Genomic DNA, 19,817 nt, shown 5'->3' with positions numbered 1-19,817 from the left:
TATATAACCATTATTGTTCAAAGTTTGTCTGAAAACCATTTTGAGTTCGAGCAATTTTGAAAATTGAAGATTTTAGCCTCCATCCCTTCATTATTCCGCAGCGAAAATCCAAAATAAATGCTTACTTCTTTTTACGAAAAGTCACCAACGTTCTTTGGGCAGTAAAAATTCTAAATAAATTCGATTTCTGGTGCTATTGGACTGCACTTGACCTAGTTGTGAATCATATTTTAATCAATTAGAAGCCACCAACCACCATCAACATGCAGAAAAACACATTCCGTATCAATTCATCTAACTATAATGTATTTCATAATTTTATGAAAAAAATAAAGTATACAAGTACATTATGTATGTACAACAGTCTTCACAAATAATAAACAATGCGAAGCGATTTTCAATAAATTCTATCAAAAAAATAGGACAGAAAATTTGTTTATGTACCTGAAGCAAATTAACTAAAATAAACACGATCGAGATAAAACATTACGAATACATATAGAATTTCTCGTCACGATGAGTGAGTTTCATAAGGTGTCTCAAAAATCAATTACTCGAGTCAAAAGGTTAAACGATTTCACAAAATCAAATCCCAGTTTCTAAAAAAAAAAGATAACAATATTTCAAAGAATAAAAAGATGTATTGAAAAATCTCCTTTCATCTCACCATAAATGATCAATTTTCAACGCGAACTTGACCCGAACTCGTCTTAGAAAAAATTCGCCATTACATAATATTACATTTTTATTGTCTTACCAAACTAGGGTAAGTTGGAATAAATTTCAACATTACTGATGATAAGGCGGATAAGGGAACGTGAAATTGACCAAATTCTGCGGCAGAGGGGGTAAACTAGGCGGTAGATTTTTAGAAGTGGTTACTGTGCTGGGTTCCTGATGCATCATCGGCTGTACACTATGGTGATCGGTTTGTTTACGTCCTTGAGAATGACCCCATTTAATATTCAATCTCTGTCCGCCCAGGATCAGCATGTTGAATGTCTTCTCAGCAGCTACTTCGGCGTCGACTCTACGAACGAATTCGACAAAGGCGCATTGTTGATGCGGTATACAAGTTATATTCCTGATCTCGCCGAACTGATAGAAACTATTACTGTAATGAAATAAAGAATACGTGAAAATACGTCGTAAAAAAACAACCAAGAAAGGTACTGGTATGAGAGAGACGAAGCAACGTACTGTAAATCGCGTTCATTGATGAATGCCGGAACGTTACCAATATACAAAGTGGTAATACTCTTATCTTCCGGCGGTTCTAATTTCGGCATTGCTGAAGCACGTTTCATCAATTTATCAGCTACCGGATCCTTTATACCGTAATACCTGAGAGGAAAATAAATCAAAACGAACTCGCGTTAGTTCCGAAAGCAAATTCGAGAATCGTACTTGAAAATATAGAGAAAAAATCTAGAATATACCTGTCTCTGATATTTTGATCAGAAAGAGCGTCATCGGGATCGGTTGGTTTTTCATGTCGATATGGGCATTCTTCGCCTCGTTTACAACTTCCTTTCACCCAGAACGAGCATATATGGGGACGATTTCGTTTATAATACGGCGTAGTTCGAGCCAATTTCATCAACAAGTCGTGAGTACCTTCAGCTTTACCACCACCGATACTGCCCACTTCACCGTTCGAAGCACTAGTCTGTAGTTGATTCGCCTAAACAACGAAGATAATCGATACATCAACTCACAGTTTTCAAAATGAAGACTACAGAATACGTGTAAATGGTAACTTAATTTACCATATTTTGAATAAAGTACTCCTTGTTGACGTCGGAACGAGGTAAATCATCTTTCAGTTTCAAAGCCTGGTCCCTGATCTGAATAGGCAAACCGTACTCTAAATCTAAGATACACGTTTGACAAACGTTCTTTAAATGCGAACACGTTTGACATATTTCGGTCTTCTTGAAACGCATTTTAGCTCCGGGACACCATCTGAATACTGTGAAAGGTCTCAGGCATATTTTGCATTCGTTACCGTACGGTTCTTTTGTCTACATAAAACATATAACTAGGTCAATACCACAGAAAACTGATGTTTTGAATGATTAATAATACGAAGCAAATTTTACGTACCATTCGAATATACGGATTATCACCGAGACACGTTTCACACAAAATTGGGAACTCCTGCGAAACAAAATATATAAGCTCGTGTAATGTTGGTGGAAATCAAACGTTTACAGGAAGGAAATTTACAGAAACAGAAACGGTTTCATTTGAGTAAGAATATGAACTAATTAATACAACTAGATAGGATGGAAAATTGGAAACAAAGCTACTTACAGCATCTTCCCACTGTTTGCGATTATAAGTATTGGTACTTTTAGAAGTAGCCATGATTCACGAATTCGATGGACTGCGTCTGCATACGATGAAGATGCAACTTGGCGACCGAACACGAATACGTCGATATGGATGATGAATTACAACGTAGAAGTACGATTTTGAGTAGTGTATGATCACAAATCTATCGAAAATGTACCGTGGAAGCGAATATTTTTAAATTTCTATCAAGTTCAATTCTACAACAGAGAAAGAAAAACATGAAAGATGAAAACACAGCGAACTCGTTGCGTTGATAAATAGGTCGATTCTGATTGGTTATTGAGCAGAGTGAGCTTTGCTAAATTCACAACCATCCGACTCCGTCTTCCGACTGGTGCGCTTTGTGGATGTCAGAGAAACTACAGCGCTTTCGTTCCATAATATTCTGACTATTCTGAGAGATGGCGCCACACGCATCTCGAATCTCGATTTTCAAAAAAGCAGAACTAAGTTTCCGTTTTATTTCGATAGATGGCGCTGCGTGTCCATTTCGTATCTTCATCATTTCATCAATCAGTCAAAATATGAAAATAGTGTTGCCTAAGCCTAATTAATGCCTATCGTGATTTTTTGCAGGGGTATACAGTTCGACACAGAACACAGAAGTATAGTGCCCCGTGGCTTTTATTTCTAAGGGGAAAGAGCTAGAGACACGAATGAAGCGGCGTTGAGTATGGAAAAATAGGGGCTTTATTCAAAAAGTGATCTTGGAAATTTCCGGCCCATGCACAGGGTGTCCACAAATTGAAAAACTGGTTTGGTCAAAAAATTCAAACTGGTTTTTATTGGCGCAATGTATGATACACACTAAGGCGACAAAAATGTGATATGAATTTTTTGAAACCAGTTCATTAATTTGCAACCAGTTAACAAGAAATACCCAAAAATTGTAGATAGAGAAAAAAGCTTGAAACAAAAGATGTAGAGCGTGAAAAATTACACAATTCTGTCAAATCACATTCTGAAACCGGTTCATTGGGTCGCATTTAGCAACTAGTTTTTGACAATCAACCAAAAATTGGAGATAGAGAAAAAAGCTTGTAAACAAAAGTTGTAGAGCGTGAAAAATTGAACCATTTTCGCTGATCAGATTTTGAAACCGGTTCATTAATTTACAACCAGTCATCAAAAAATACCCAAAAATTGTAGATAGAGAAAAAAAGCTTGAAAAAAAGTTGTAGAGTGTGAAAAATAACACAATCCGCGTACCTAATCACATTTTGAAACCAGTTCATTGGTTGGCATTTAACAACCAGTTTTTGACAATCATCTAAAAATTGAAGATGAAGAAAAAAACTTGAAACAAAAGTTGCAGAGCGCAAAAAATATCTGATCTGCAAAAATGGTTCAAATTTTCACACTCTACAACTTTTGTTTTATTTTTTTCTTTATGTTCAATTTTTAGGTGTTTGTTAAAAACATGGTTGCTAAATGCGAACCGATGAATCGGGTTCTAAATGTGATTATACAGAATATGTGTTATTTTTCACACTCTTCAACTTTTGTTTCAAGCTTTTTTCAATATTCACAATTTTTGGGAAACTTTCAATAACATGGCTGAAAATTAGTGAACCGGTTTCAAAATCCAATCAGAAAAGAAGAAAAAATGGTTCAAGTTTTCGCGCTCTACAACTTTTGTTTTATTTTTTTCTTCATCTTCAATTTTTAGGTAATTGTCAAAAACTGGTTGCTTAATGCAAATTGCAAACCAGTGAACCGGTTTCAAAATCCAATCAGAAAAAAAGAAAAAATAGTTCAAGTTTTCGCGCTCTACAACTTTTGTTTCGAATTTTTTCCTTTATCTTCAATTTTTAGGTAATCGTCAAAAACTGGTTGCTTTATGCGAACCAGTGAACCGGTTTCAAAATGTGATTGAACAAAATTGTGTAATTTGTCACACCCTACAACTTTTGTTTGAAGCTTTTTTCTCGATCTTCAATTTTTTTTGTAATTTTTGATAACTGGTTGCAAATTGATAAACCGGTTTCAGAATCTGGTTGCAAATCGTCGCCTTAGTTGCAAAACCTCGTATCTCCAACTCGTGAGATCACACCTTGTGTAAACCGTTCTTTTTGCACTGTAGCGCTCCCTATGGGACTTGAACGCTCAACTAAAAGCTAGGTAAGAGAGGATGGTTCCCCTCTGTTATCTATCTTTTAGTTGAGCATTCAAGTCCAATAGGGAGCGCTACAGTGCAAAAAGAACGGTTTACACAAGGTGTGATCTCAAGAGTTGGAGATACAAGGTTTTGCAACTAAGGCGACGAAATTAATGAACCGGTTTCAAAATACAATCAGCAAAAATGGTTCAATTTTTCACGCTCCACAACTTTTGTTTCAAGCTTTCTTTTTTATCTCCAATTTTTGATCAGATTTTGAAACCAGTTCATAATTTGCAACCAAGTTATCAGAAAATTACCTAAAAATTCGAGATCGAGAAAAAAACTTGAAACAAAAGTTGTAGAGCGTTTAAAAATTACACAATTGTGTTTAATCACATTTTGAAACTGCAGGTTCATTGGTTTGCATTTAGGAACCAGTTTTTGACAATCACCTAAAAATTGAAGATGAAAAAAAAACGGAAACAAAAGTTGTAGAGCGTGGAAAATTGAACCATTTGTTGGATTTTGAAAATGGCTAATCAACTTGCAACCAGGTAACTTTTGATGGCTTGCTGCGACTTAATGAAACCGGTTTCAAAATCTGATCACCAAAAATAGTTCAATTTTTCACACTCTTTAACTTATTTTTCAAACTTTTTTCTCAATCCCAAATTTTTAGGTGATTGTCAGAGCTGGTTGCTAAATGAAAACCAATGAACCGGTTTCAAAATGTGATTGAACAGAATATGTGTAGGTAATTTTTCATGCCCCACAACTTTTAGTTCAAACTTTTTTCACTATCTACAATTTTTGGGTAATTTTTGATACTTAACTGGTTGCAAACTAATGAACCGGTTTCAAAATCTCAATCTGATCAGTGATCAATGAAAATGGTTCAATTTTTCACGCTCTACAACTTCTGTGTCAAGCTTTTTTTTTCTCTATTTCCAACATTCAGGTGATTGTTAAAAACTGGTTGCTAAATACGAACCAATGAACCGGTTTCAAAATGTGAGTGGACAGAATTGTGTACTTCTTCACGCTCTACAACTTTGTTCCAAGCTGTTTTCTCTATCTACAATTTTTGGGTATTTTTTGTCAACTGGTTGCAAATTAATGAACTGGTTTCAAAAAGTTCACATCACGTTTTTGTCGCCTTTGTGTGTAGAATACATTGCGCCAATAAAAACCAGTTTGAATTTTTTGACCAAACCGGTTTTTCAATTTGTGGACACCCTGTGGCCTGTGCATGGGCCGGAAATTTTTTGGGTCACTTTTGAAAGCCCTAATTTTTCCCTACTCAACGCCGCTTCATTCATCTCTCTAGTTTTTCCCCTTAGAAATAAAAACCACCAGACACTACTTTTGTGTCATACTGTATAGTAGGTACAGTCATTTTAGCAAAAATTTTTATTTGAAGCCCGGGAAAATTGGTGGAAAGCTGAATTTGTATTTTTTCTATTTTTGGTTTTTTAAAAATTAAATTTAGGCCAAAAATGATAAAAAAATAAAATTTTACCAAATTGACCTAGAAAGATGAAATTTGGGATATATCCTATTTTCGACTCGCCAAATCGATTAGAAATCAATTCAAACCATTTTGAGCAGTTCTGGAGCCTCCAACAGATTTTTGAAACTTGAAATTTCCACAAAATTTCATCAAAAGCTGTTGGAAAGCTGAAATTCATTCTGTAAACTGATTTCAATACGCTAGGGAGTCGACTGCAAGTAGATTACAAGTCGTTTTGGAGCCTACAGCGACTTTTTGTAAATTACTGGAGCCTCCAGTAGATATTTCAATGCTCGAAATTTCCATAAAAATTTACCAAACAGAGTCGGAAATCCGAAATATATTCTGTACTCCAATTTCAAAATGCTATCAAGTCGACTTCAGGTTAGTTCAAGTCATTTTGGAGCCTCCAGCGACTTTTTCAAAAATTCTCAGAGCCTCCAACAGATTTTAGAAACTTGAAATTTCATTTAAAAAAGAAACAGTTGGAAAGCTAAAATTCACTCTGTATAGTAATTCCAATACGCTATGAAGTCGACTTACCGGTAGATTTCAAGTCGTTTTGGAGCCTCCAGTGACTTTTTGGAAATTACCGGAGCCTCCAGGAGATTTTTCAATGCTCGAAATTTCCATAAAATTTTACCAAACAGAGACACTCCATTTTTGACATTATTCTGAGGTGGATCGCAGGCAGTTTCAATCCGTTTTGGAGTCTCCAGCAGATTTTTAGAAACTTCTGTTTTTCAAAATATGCCACAAAATCTATCAGAGTCAATTTTCGGCTTTCCAGCTCCATTTTGATGAAATTTTGTAGAAATTATTGCAAGTTTCAAAAATTTACTGGAGGCTCCAGTAATTTTCAAAAACTCGCTGAAGGCTCCAAAACGACTTTAAATCTACTTGCAGTCGACTGCCTATTGTATTGAAATTATGTATTAGTTTACAGAATGAATTTTAGCTTTCCAACAGCTTTTGATGAAATTTTGTGGAAATTTTCAAGGTACAAAAATACACTGGAGGCTCCAGAACTGCTCAATACTAGTTGAAATCGTTTCCAATGTATTTGGCAGGTCGAAAATAGGGAATGTCCCAAATTTCAGCTTTATAGCTCAATCAATTTGGTAAAATTTTGATTTTTTTCTCATTTTTTGTCAAAATTTGATTTTTAAAAATTCACCAAAAATCGAAAAATATATTTCAACTAGACTGGTCATGCTTATAGGAAATTTGACGTAGAATAATTTTAGTTAAATCACTTTTTTCCCCTCTGATCCTTCATCTCGGCGATATAGCCAAAAAACGTAGATTGATAAAGTTCAATTTGATGGGTTGTTTTAGAGACCAATCTGAACAAATAATGTGAAATTCAGCTTTCCCCCAATTTTTTCGAGGTTCGACTAAAAATTTTGCTAAAATGACTGGACTAAGAAATTTTTTCGAATCGAATTACTAATTCGATTTTTCGTTCAAATTCATTCCGCAGGTGCCTAAAAAATAACCATTTCCACCAACCTTCTCTGCCCATTACCACTCGAAACCGAGGAAAAAATCGAAAATAAACAATAAATTTACAACGATAATAAAAAATTAAATTTTATTTAGCAGGTAAAATAAAAGATGTTAAAAATTACACGTAACATACATAAGTATAATAATCGTAAGTGTACACAGAAGCCTAGAATATTCAACATCTGCTTCAAAAAAATAGTATTACTCGAGTTGCAAATTACAAAGATCAGCGATCAGCGTACAACACGCCATCGACCAAAAAAAAAAATCTCCTCGATTCGTACAGAAGTTTTAAAAAAGACCGTCCTTTTCTCATACACCATCGTCGTCGAGCAAACAGGAGAAAGAAATCGGAAAGAGGAAAAAAACAGACATGAAAAATCAACCATTAATTACACGATCATGAGAGTCCAATATTATTAACACAGCGTTTCAAATCGTCTAAGCATATGTAACATTCATTAGGAGAAGAAGAAAAAAAAATATATAATTCTTAAATTTTATAATAAATTTCAAATACATAAAAAGAAAAAAAAAACATTAACAACACAAAATACAAATTAACACACAGCCAAGCTAAGCTACTAGGAAAAGCCTCTGCAACATGATAAAATTTTCACCGTATTATTTCCAGGTTTTAATTATTATTTAATTATTACATTATATAATGATTATATTTGAATTTTTTTTTTGCTTTTTAGAGCTGTAGAAAATCTATTTCCAAATATGTATTTTTTTCTTTCGGATTAACACGAACATTGAAAAAAAGAAAAAAATACGTTATTACCTTAATACGTTAAAAATACCAATACGTTCGATAAATCTAAAATTTTAGTGACGATAAAAATAAGCGAAACAAATTCGATGCCAGAAACATGCACCTTATTACACGATTCGATTGATTTTTCATTATTTTTTAAAAAGCAATATGGCTGCGGTGGCGGCGATCAATCTACTATCTAAAAGGTACACGTTTCTGTTTCACATTTATACGAAAAGAAAAAAAACACCTCCCCAGTGCAACCAAAGAAAAAAAATAGTTAAAATTAGCCATCTTTCGACGAGCTGCTTAAAAAATTCCAATTAAACAATAAATAAATAAATAAATAAATAATACATTCTCATATTGAAAATTAATGAGAATGGCACTAGAATCATTTTTGTTCTCTCATCGAGTACGTTCCGCTGTTGCCACACACACTCGCGCGGTAAAATACTTAACAATATTAATAAAAATCAACGTGTGTGAGTCTGTGTGAGTGTGAACGAGAGTGCGAGCGATTGATATGAAAAAATTCTCAGGGCTTCGATTATTTAAGCGTGGGAAAGGAAAAACACTAACATTTTACAACCTTTTTTTCGTACGTAAAGTAAGCAAAATTTCGTTAAAATTATTTTTAAAAACGCTTTAGCTTTCGAGTTAGAGACGAAGACGAGTAAAAAACTTTCGACGGTTAAAAAAAATTGTTAAGAAAATGGAAAAATATTCAAAAAAATAAAACGACAATATCAAAAAAGAAAAAGAGAAAAAAATAAAAAAATTCACATAACATCGATTTTTCATAAATTAAAACGCGTATAAAATAATAAAAATATAGTTTTAAAAAAAATTGAAAAAAAAAGAAGAAAATAAATAAACCGTTAATACGTGGCTACATGATAATTAAAATGAAGAAGAAAAAAAAGTAATAATAATAAATTAAGGTACAAAAAAAATTGTTTTTGTTGTTTTCACCGATAAAACTCCAGCTACGAGCAGGATAAACAGAAGGAATACGACACAGGAGGGGGGACAAGACAGGACAGGGGGAAAAACACACGAATAAAACCGTCGTCGTCGAATCGTCGCTCAAGCATTTCCGTTCATTTTCGTGCTATCGATTTGATTATTATTCGCTGTATCCGGCGTCGAGGAGATTTTTTTGGCATTCGCAGCCGCCACGGTTTTGGCACCGGTCGGCGTCGTCGTCTTAATCAATCCGGTATTTACTTTTGATTCAGTCTTAGGTAGAGTTTTGGTAGCTGAGGCGGTCGTCGGTCTGCTGCTCAGGCGTTTATTAGTTATGTCTTTGGAATCTTTGTTGTTGGCGCTGCTGGCGGTCGTTCTGGACGACGATAGCGACGACGTAGCCGATACGGGTCGTTTAGCGATGGGTTTCTTCTCAGCTGACAGGCTGGTAGCGGTGATCGATGTGGATTTCGGTTTAGCCGGCGGTGCTAGGCTGGTACGTGTGGCCAGATTGACCGCTGGTCTGGTGGACGCTGCCGATGATGCCGGAGCTGTGCTCGTAGGTGACGTGATCTTCTTAACGGTACCGGTCGCTGAGAGCGGTTTTCTAGTCGTGGACGTGGTTCGGGTCGCTGTGCTCGAGGATACATCGCCGTTAGTGATCGGTCTAGCTGTCGCTGATCTAGGCGACGTCAGTGAACCTACCGGCGGTCTGGTTGTTCTCGAAGGGGACATCAAAGGTTTAGCAGCGCCGGTAGCCGGTCTAGGAGCTGGTTTGGCAGCAGTACTGGTCGTCTTCGGAGCCGATAACGAAGTCCTGGTCGTAGGAGTGGTCGATTTGGCCGGTGCGCTCGACGGTCTCGACGTAGCCGCGCTTTTCGTAGGAGTTGTCGTTGTTTTGGCGCTGGAAAGGGTCGACGTTGGTTTCTTAGCAGCTGTCGTACCTACGCTCGTTCTGGGTGCGGTTTTCGGCGCAGCGGTTGATTTGGCAGCCGTGGTGGACGGAGCTTTAGCCGTCGTCGTCGTCGGTTTCGGCGCCGGAGGTTTGTTCGGATCTGGTTTCCTGATAACGTACGGTTTCTTCGCAGCGTCGGCTTTCTTGGCTGCTACGGCGGCGGCGGTCGCAGCTGCTGCTGCTCCGATGACGGCTGCTGCGGCTACGGTTCCGGCACTGCTGCTGCTGTCACCTTCGGATGGTTTCGGTTGCTCGTCCGGTTGGCTTTGCGAAGCGAGTTTATTGACTGCTTCGGCGATACTGACGTGTGTCTCGGGATCGGCAGCAGACAAGGCCGATGATGCGGTAGGCGGAGGCGTAGATAACCCTCCGTCAGCTGGTTTCTCGTCCGTTGTACTCGTAAGCTCGCTATCAACAACAATGGAAGACTGTGGAGGTGGCACTTGTGGTTTGATGTCGTCTTCGAACGCCGCCTCCATCGAAGGACTCTCTTCGACGATCTTATCGTCGGCCAATGTGGCCGGCAACGGGTTCGGTTTCGGTACCAAATTACACAACAACGATTGGTATTGGTCTCCTGCGTCGTCTTCATCGTCGTCGTTGTCGTCGAAACGATTACAAGAAGGCGCAGCAGCAGCAGCAGCAGCCGACGACGATGAGCCATCGTGGAAGCCCAAATCGAATTCCAGCGTTTTACCGCCGGTCGATTCGCGTAGCTCGGATTCCAGTTTATCGCTTTCTTTGGTCGCGTCGTCGTCATCTTCGGGAAGCAGATCGTCGTAATGACGTTTCTCGACCGGCTCGTGAACCGAGTCGTGTTTATCGCCCAGTCTGGTGCAGTCGTGAATGTAAGGCGTTACCATATCGACGCTACCGATCGGAGTTTCCGATCCTGAAGCCTGCGGCTGATTCTCCGGCGTCTCCGGTAACAAGTCTGTGTCTTCGGTTTTACTATGTACTTGTACGTCGTACTCTTGCGTATCGAGAATTTGAGCAGCTATATCGTTATCCGGAGCCGAAGAAGAAAACGCTTCGACAGGTTCAACCGGCTGCGAAACAGGATGACCGGTTTCAACATCGTGCACCTTTTCAGCCGAAATCGTCTCTTCGACAGGCTGCTTCTCGAAACTGGGAGCGGTCGCTTCGCTAAAAACAGACTGGAACGGATCGCGAGACACGTTCGACTGGAAATCAACGTGATCAGCCGAGGACGTAGCGAACGCGTCGAACGCCTCGTATTTATTCTCAACCGCCGCGATATCCTTCTCTTCGGCGTTTTCTTTCTCGTCATCTGTACAACTTTTCGACGCAGCGAACGGATTCGTACCGTTGAATAATTCTTGCGTAGGAGAGATAACTTTAGCCGAGGCTAACTCTTGAGACGTTTCGCTACCGATCAACAGAGACCCTTCGTTAGTCGATACGCAATCGAAATTGCTCATTTTTTGAATCACCTCTTCGACCGGATCTTTGTTGAAAGACAGACAATCGAATACGTTGCTATCGTCTCTTGCTGCGCCATTATTGAGTAACTCGTCGAACCGAGGTACTTCTTTATCAACGTCGTATTTGCCCGAATCGCGACTATACGTAACATTCGACGATCCGTTCTCGAAGATGTCGTCGGCGCCGCCGCCGAAATGAGTGTTGCTGGATTCTTTGATCGGTGAACTTTGCTCTTTCTCCACGATACTCGGGTAGTCTTCGTTTTCGAAAGCTTCGCCACCACTACCGCTGCCATTGCCACTGCCGCCGAGGAAATCGTCGATGTGGTTTTGCTGCTGCTGTTGTTGTGGTTGTTCGTGGATGTCGGCCGACTCGACGATGATCGAGTTACTTTTCGGCAGATCGAAATCGTCGCCGTTTGGTACGGCCGCCGAGACGTCCGGTTTGTCTTGTTTGCTGAATAATTCTTCGTTAACGTCGTCTAGATTCGTAGCGTACGTCGAATCGTCTCCGAATACCGCTCGGGTCGACATGTGAGTCGAATCGTGCTCGAACGAATGCTCCTCGAGTAAAGCGTTTCCGTTGTTTACTGCGAACGAAACAAAAAGAACGACGATGATTATTAGTAAAATGACGGAATAAGATTCGATGAGAATATTTGACACGAAACGATATTACATACATATTGATAATGACGTAGAAATTACTCTCGAAGAAAAGATCAATTAATGGAAAATTACGAAGTTGATTTTGAAAGAAAATAAGAAAAAAGCCGAACTTTATTCACAATTTTGGAAAAAATTTCAACTTGTTGGCAATTCAAGTGAAAAACAACACTTTTATGACACACTAGACTGAGAAAAGGACTTTTTATGCAGTGTAGACAGAAAGCAGGCCTTTCAATGACGGTTTGAACAAGACACTTGATTTTTTAATAATTTTTCCACCAAAAAAAAAAAAAATGGAAATGACAGCTAAGGGAAAAAAATTAGTACTTTTTGGATGTTTTGGCAAAAAATGAAACTTTCTGACAATTTTTGACAACTTTGACTCAATTTCAGGAAATTTTGGCAAAAAACAGAAATTTTTAACGAGTTGGGGGAAAATGAGGATTTTCTACAACAAATGGGAAACATAGGCAAAAATGAGACTTTCTGACAATTTCTGATTATTTTGACACAAAAAGGACTTTTCTGACAATTTTGACAAAAAACAGTAATTTTACAGCAGTTATGGCTAAAACAGGACTTTTTGACAATTTTGAGAAAAATTAAGATTAGCATTTCCATTTTTTGATAATTCTGACAGAAAATTTGGCATTCTGATAATTTCCTAAAAAATGGCACGTTTCGACAATTTTTACTTACAAAAAATGAAACTTCCTTTTTAAAATTGACAAAACAGTAAAATTTTTCATTTTTTTGGCAATTTTGACAGAATATTGGACTTTTTATGGCAATTTTGGTAGAACATTGGATTTTTTTTTATGGCAATTTAGGCAGAACAACTGAAATTTTTATTCGACAATTTTTACAAAAAATAAAACTTTTTTCAAAAAATTGGCAAAACAGTAAAATTTTTCAATTTGTTGGCAATTCTGGCAGAACATTGGACTTTTTATGGCAATTTTGGCAGAGCATTGGATTTTTTATGGCAATTTAGGCAGAACAACTGAAATTTTTATTCGACAATTTTTACAAAAAATAAAACTTTTTTTAAAAAATTGGCAAAACAGTAAAATTTTTTAATTTTTTGGCAATTTTGGCAGAACATTGGACTTTTTATGGCAATTTTGGCAGAGCATTGGATTTTTTGTGGCAATTTAGGCAGAACAACTGAAATTTTTATTTGACAATTTTTACAAAAAATAAAACTTTTTTTAAAAAATTGGCAAAACAGTAATTTTTTAATTTTTTGGCAATTTTGGCAGAACATTGGACTTTTTATGGCAATTTTGGCACAACATTGGACTTTTATGGCAATTTAGGCAAAACAACGGGAATTTTTTTTTTTTTTGCATTTCTGACAGAAACCAGGATCCATTTTTGGTAATTTAGGCAAAAATATGATCCTTTAGACAATTTCACTTTCAGTAGAAAAGAAAAACTGAACTTCTGCTTTGTAATTTTGAAGAAAAAACTGGACGTCTCAGATGACGATCAAGGCCAAAATCAATCCTTTGGGACTTTTTGCAAAAAAGCAGGAATTTTGTTATAATTTCGGCTAAAATTTGATTTTTTCTACAATTTTGACGAAATAAAAAAAAAACAGAAATTTGTTGACAATTTTGTAAACATGCAATTTTCACGTTTTCAGGCAGTTTTGACAATTTTTCACTCATTTTGGCTTAAAAAAAAAACAAGAGGTTTTTCAACAATTTTGGCATTTTGACAGTAGACTGTTTTGGCAAAAATTTAAAACATTTCATTAATATTGATCCAAGTTGCAGCTTTTGAAGAATTTTGGCAAAAAATGAATTCACACACAATTTGGATTTAAAAAATGTTTTTTTTTGTCAATTTTGACAAAAATACTAATTTATGGCAATTTGGTCAAAAATTGAAACATTTCATCAACTTTGGATAAAATTAGAACTTTTTGAAAATTATCACAAAAAAATGAGACTTTTTATAAAAAAGAAATTATTTACAATTTTGATAAAAATTAAAAAATTTTATCAATTTTGGATTTTGGAAAAATTACAACTTTTTGACATCTTTGGGAAAAAAAGACGCTTATTTTGACAATGTTGGCCATCAAATATTTTGACCACATTAGACACTTTTTGACAATTTTGGCAAAAACCTAATATCTAAGCATCTACTATAAGGCGTTTTTTATCAACTTTGGATAAAAATTACAACTTTTCAACAATTTTGGCAAAAAGTGAGACTTTGAAGCAATTTTTGGCAAAAAATTAACCTCACTGACAATTTTGACAAAAAAAAACGTTTTTTTTTTGGCAATTTTGATGAAAAAAAAAAAAACTTTTTGAGCCATGTTGACAAAAATGAGAATTGGGAACTTTCTGCCAGTTTTAACTAAAATTGAAACTTTTTGGCAATTTTGGCAAAAAATGAGACTTTGAAGGAATTTTGTCAAAAAATGAAAGTCAGAAAACTTTTACAAAAAACAAACCCTTATTTTGACTAATTTGACAAAAACCGGACTTTTTAAGCAAAATTAAAACAAAAATCTCAACTTTTTACCAACTTTTGTTAAAATTAAAACTTTTTGACAATTATATCAAAATGAGAATTTTTTAGGAATTTAGACACAAAAATGGAACTTACTGACAATTTTTACAAAAAAAAACAAGCCATTTTTTCACCATTTGAAAAAAAAACAGATCTCTTTATGCAATTTTGACAAAATTTAATATGTATTTTTTCTGCATTACGATTAAAATAAAGACTTTTTAAGAATTATGGCAAAAAATCAAACTCACTGGCAATTTTTACAAAAAGACGAGGCATTTTATAACGATTATTTTAGCTAAAAAAAAAGAGTGCTGTTTGGACAAAAATAAAAACATTTCAATTCTTGCAAAAAATGATTTTTTTTTTTTAGAAATTTCGACCATAAATGGGAATTTTTGACAATTTATTTTGATTAAAAAACTTGACGTATTTATAATTTCGGCAGAGACAAGATTTTTTTGACTTTTTTTCATAGGCCGTTTCGACACCCCCCCCCCCCCCCCAACAGCATATTTTAACCATTTTTTTGTAAAAACAGAACAACGAGTACATATACCACAATTTTGAAAAAAATTGTAATACTCAACTAAAAATATGAACGAACATTTTGAGAATGAGATCGAAAAGATTCAAATGAGTCGTTCACGAACGTAGCCAAAAATAGTATTCAGAGTGGCGGTTTTTTTTCGTTACCAGAAAATTCTCCTTTGAGAGTCGAATTTATAGATTTTGACACAAGTCGTTCGCGAACGATTCTCTCACGAACGAAAGAATCTTCATGATAATTGAAAATTCGTCTTTAAAACCTCATACATACGAATAGGTAATTTTTAACAAAGATATCAAATTTGTCCTCAAACGATCCGAAAACTTGACGAACAATCAGAAATCACCAAGTCAACGACTGAATCACCCGATCAACTCAACAATATTTCCGAAAATTTTCAATTTTTTGAACAAATGACCATCCAAATTATCGAAAAGAACAACAATCGTTCCCAAACTACGAAATTATAATACAGTCGCTTCCAAGGACAAAATGACTCTTCTTTTCGAAAAACCTTTCCATCGTTCACTATTCAATTTGAATAACAAATGCATCACTTTCGAGCCAAAAATTGAGGGGATAATTTCTACGCAAATTTCAACAGAGAAGAGAAAAAAAAAATCACAAAAATAACGTAACCGATAACCAAACTTACAATCGTTAGCAACAACGTGATTGGAGGAAAACTCGTCCGCTTCGAATCTAGGCATAATATTACTAGGGCGTTTTTTGATCTCTTTTTCGAAATCGTCTAACGAAGGTACGATAACGTCGTCCATATTCTTTTCTTGGCCTTTCATCGGCGACGACGCGATGAATTCTTCTTTAAGCAGTTTCTCGGTATTTTTCACCGGATATAGACATATATCCGGACTCTGAGTACGGGGAGAATCATCTTCGCCGTCTCTGGTCGGCGACACAGGCACAAATTCTCGAGCTTCCGGATTCAACGTGTAGTCCATCTCGTTAGACGACAAATCGCCGCTGCTCTGTAACACGTAAGTAGGTAAACGGTGATTAGTTTTTCATTTCGTTAGGTTTTTTAAAGGTTAGTGAAAAAGAAGCGCGAATCGATTTCAAACGTACTTCGAGTTTTTGCTGCGATATATTGGGTGATTTCGAATTTGCGTCCGCTTTAAAGTAATCCCATCCTTCGTCGTCTTCTTCTTCTTCCTCTGATTCTTCATCTAGGGCTGTTTTGCCATTATCGAAGATTTCTTTAACTGTTTCTTCTTTAGCACCTGTTTAACAATCGAATAAAAAAAAACAAACATTAGTGAACAAAAAATGACACTTTGAATACAGCTACTAAGTACATATAAAAAACGACCAACCACCGCAAATACACGAATACAAAACACAAAAAGCATAAACTTACACCTCGAATAAATTAAAAATCTTTACGTAGTAGGTACCTATTTTCAAAGTACCTATTTTCATTCGTAGCGAAAAATTATACTCGAAAATTGCTTTGTAATAATACTGTCGCTAATCGTGTGTGAAAAATTCGCGAGGAAAACTAACCACGAAGGGAGGGGGATGCGGGGGGAAACAGACGATTGAACGTCGTCTTCGTCGTCGTCATCGCCCATAAAGTAAACACCATATGTGCAATTCACCGGCCAAAACTTTTTTTTACGCAATTTGTAAACAAGTGTAATAGCGCTAATCGTAAATATAAAACAAATTTTTCCGATAAATGTATACATTGCCCCTCTTTTTGACATTTCAAGCATTGGTTAACATCGTATTTATAGAACAAGGACCAGAGTACGGAAACAAGATCATGCTAATGCGTTTTTTTTCATCGAGTTAATCGAAAGAAAAATTTAATCGGTAATATAATCGTGACCTTTCGAGCGAATAATTACTTCTCTCAGTTCTAGAATAATCGTAAAAAAAATGAACAAAATCGATGGACTGTTCGATTCGATCGAGGTAGAATTGGCAACATTGCTTAAATTCATATTTTCGTTAAAAATTTCCATACTGTGAGGTGTCGGAGAAAAGACACGTGTGATTTTAATTTATGGAAATTTTCGAATCGTTCGCGAACGAATTGACCACTTGGAGACTTCACTGTTCAGGAAAAACCTGAATATTTTTTGAAGTAATTTTTGAAATGAATCGTTCGTGAACGATTCTAACTGAGTTTCGGAGGTCTGCTCTGATGATGAAATATGGCTAATTTCACTAAAAAAAAATGAGGAAAGGAATAGAAGAATGAACACATCGAAAATAACCAAGAAAACACAAGCTGATAAGAATGAATCATTCGCGAACGAAATATCACGTTGGTGAATGATTTGGTCCTGAAAAACATCAATTCATTTTTCACAACTCAGCAATTCATAATTTTCAACAGATTGAGTGGTCTCAAAAACGCAAACATTTCAATGTCAAGTGAATCATTCGCGAACGAAATATCTCGTTCGTGAACGATTTGCTCCTGAAAATCATCAACTCATTTTTCACAATACATTGAATACATACTTTCATAATCTTCAACAGAATAAGTGGTCTCAAAAATGCATATTCCTGAATGTCAAGTGAATCATTCGCGAACGAAATACCCAGTTCACGATCACTTTGCTGTTGAAACGCATTCATTAATCAGAATTATACAGAAATTCATAAATTCTCAAATTACAGGTCGAGTTTCCGTCAAAATCATTCGAGCACCAAGTGAATCATTCGCGAACGAAATATCTCGTTCACTAACAATTTGCCCAGAAACATTTTAAAATGCAATTCTCCGAATTTAGAAGTTCATAAATTTTCAAATTACAGATCAAGTCATCTCAAAAATGGATTCACTCGAGTACAAAAAGAATCATTCGCGAACGAAATGCTTCGTTCATGAACCATTTGCACTTGAATCACGTTAATCAATTTCTAAAAATTCAGAAATTCATAGGCTAATATTTCAAGTTACAGATTAATTCGCTTCCAAAATGAAAACACTCGGTTATCAAGTGAATCATTCGCGAACGAAATACCTCGTTCATCGACCATTTGCCCCAGAATCATTTTAAAATGCAATTCTCCGAATTTAGAAGTTCATAAATTTCCAAATTACAGATCAAGTCACCTCAAAAGAGATTCACTCGAGTACAAAGTGAATCATTCGCGAACGAAATGTTTCGTTCATGAACCATTTGCACTCAAATCGCGTTAATCCATTACTCGAAATTCAAAAATTCATAATATTTCAAGTTACAGATTAATTGGCTTCCAAAATAAAAACGCTCGAGTATCAAGTGAATCATTCGCGAACGAAATATCTCGTTCGCAAACGATCATGCTCGTGAAACATAACGATTTTTTTTTAAAATTATGGATTAGGTCGTCTCAAAAATGGATATAGTTGAAAGCAAACCGAATCTTTCGCGAACAAAATATCTTGTTTATCAACGATTATGCTCTTGAATTTCTCAGAAATTCATAATTAGGTATTCGAATCATTTCGTTAAAAATGAACATCACCATGAATCAAGCGAATCATCAGCCAACGAAATGTACTTCGTTCACGAACGATTTGCTCATTCAGAAATTCATCATTTTTCAAATTGCATATCAAGCAAAATGAATCATCTCAAAACGGACACATGTATTTGAATGCCAAGCGAATCATTGGCGAACGAAATAAAAAAAACTCATGAACATTACGGAAAAACCAGAGATTTTGGTTCATTTAATAGCATGAGAGGTCGAGGAGGGGGGAGAAGGAGAAATACAGGATCCCTCATAAGATAAGTTCCAATAAAAAATTGTCTCATAAAACGTTGAGCTTTTCAACTCTTCAACTCTAGAAATTCAAAAAAAAACTCCTAAAAAAATAAAATTCACTTTAATGAAAAATTGCCCAAGAAAAACCCGAACTTTTCAAATTCAACTCTGAAAATTCACAAAAGGCTGCAAAAAAAATATCAAATTGCACTTCACTGATCAAAAATTTTATCCTCACTCACGGGAACCTTTTGAACTCACACTCTCCAAATTGAACAAAATCAAGATATGTACATAATTCGAAAGAGCACATTCTAAAATTCCGTAATCAAAATTTCAAGCTCTCGAGTTCATTTTTGGGATTTTGGCAAATTTTTGAAACTTTCAAAAAATTCAAAAAAAACTGTTTCAAAGGCAATTTTTATTTTTCAAACGCTTTCATGGAGTATAAATTTTTTGAGCAAATTAAACCAATGGGAATAATTTCTCCAATTTCTATTTCCACACATCAAAAACAGCTAATTTTGAGCCATTCTGGAGCCTCCAGCAATTTTTTGATTCCCTCCAGAAATTTCAAATCACTCTGGAAGGGTCAAAAATAAACTTTAGAACCTGATCTGATGATTCCTTTTTCTTCAGTAAGCAGCTAATGTTCATTTTAGGCTCTTCCAGAGCGATTTGAATTCCTGGAGAAATTTTAAAATTCACTGGAGGCTCCAAAAAAGGTCGAATT

The 19,817-nt window shown here is 35.9% G+C and overlaps 2 protein-coding genes across 2 annotated transcripts in view; both read right to left on the bottom strand.

Moving 5' to 3' along the window:
• Positions 1 to 283: 283 nt before the first annotated feature.
• Positions 284 to 2,603, bottom strand: LOC135849848 (pre-mRNA-splicing factor RBM22). The gene is made up of 6 exons (XM_065370477.1): positions 2,317 to 2,603; positions 2,107 to 2,160; positions 1,770 to 2,024; positions 1,440 to 1,684; positions 1,201 to 1,344; positions 284 to 1,114 (listed from the first exon to the last, which is right to left on the bottom strand). Exons 1-6 carry the CDS (start codon positions 2,368 to 2,370, stop codon positions 790 to 792), a joined length of 1,077 nt encoding a protein of 358 aa, XP_065226549.1. The 5' UTR covers positions 2,371 to 2,603; the 3' UTR covers positions 284 to 789.
• Positions 2,604 to 7,548: 4,945 nt separating this feature from the next.
• Positions 7,549 to 19,817, bottom strand: part of LOC135849844 (uncharacterized) — a 157,617-nt gene continuing 145,348 nt past the window's right edge. Inside the window, exons 9-11 of the mRNA XM_065370471.1 lie at positions 16,442 to 16,596; positions 16,011 to 16,344; positions 7,549 to 12,197 (exon numbers count right to left, since the gene is read on the bottom strand). Coding sequence (XP_065226543.1) covers positions 9,328 to 12,197; positions 16,011 to 16,344; positions 16,442 to 16,596 — 3,359 coding nt within the window. The 3' untranslated portion in view covers positions 7,549 to 9,327. The remainder of the gene's footprint in view (positions 12,198 to 16,010; positions 16,345 to 16,441; positions 16,597 to 19,817) is intronic.

Source organism: Planococcus citri, chromosome 1, assembly GCF_950023065.1.
Source record: "Planococcus citri chromosome 1, ihPlaCitr1.1, whole genome shotgun sequence".
NCBI classification, from domain to species: domain Eukaryota; kingdom Metazoa; phylum Arthropoda; class Insecta; order Hemiptera; family Pseudococcidae; genus Planococcus; species Planococcus citri.
This window is presented reverse-complemented; position numbering and strand designations above follow the sequence as displayed.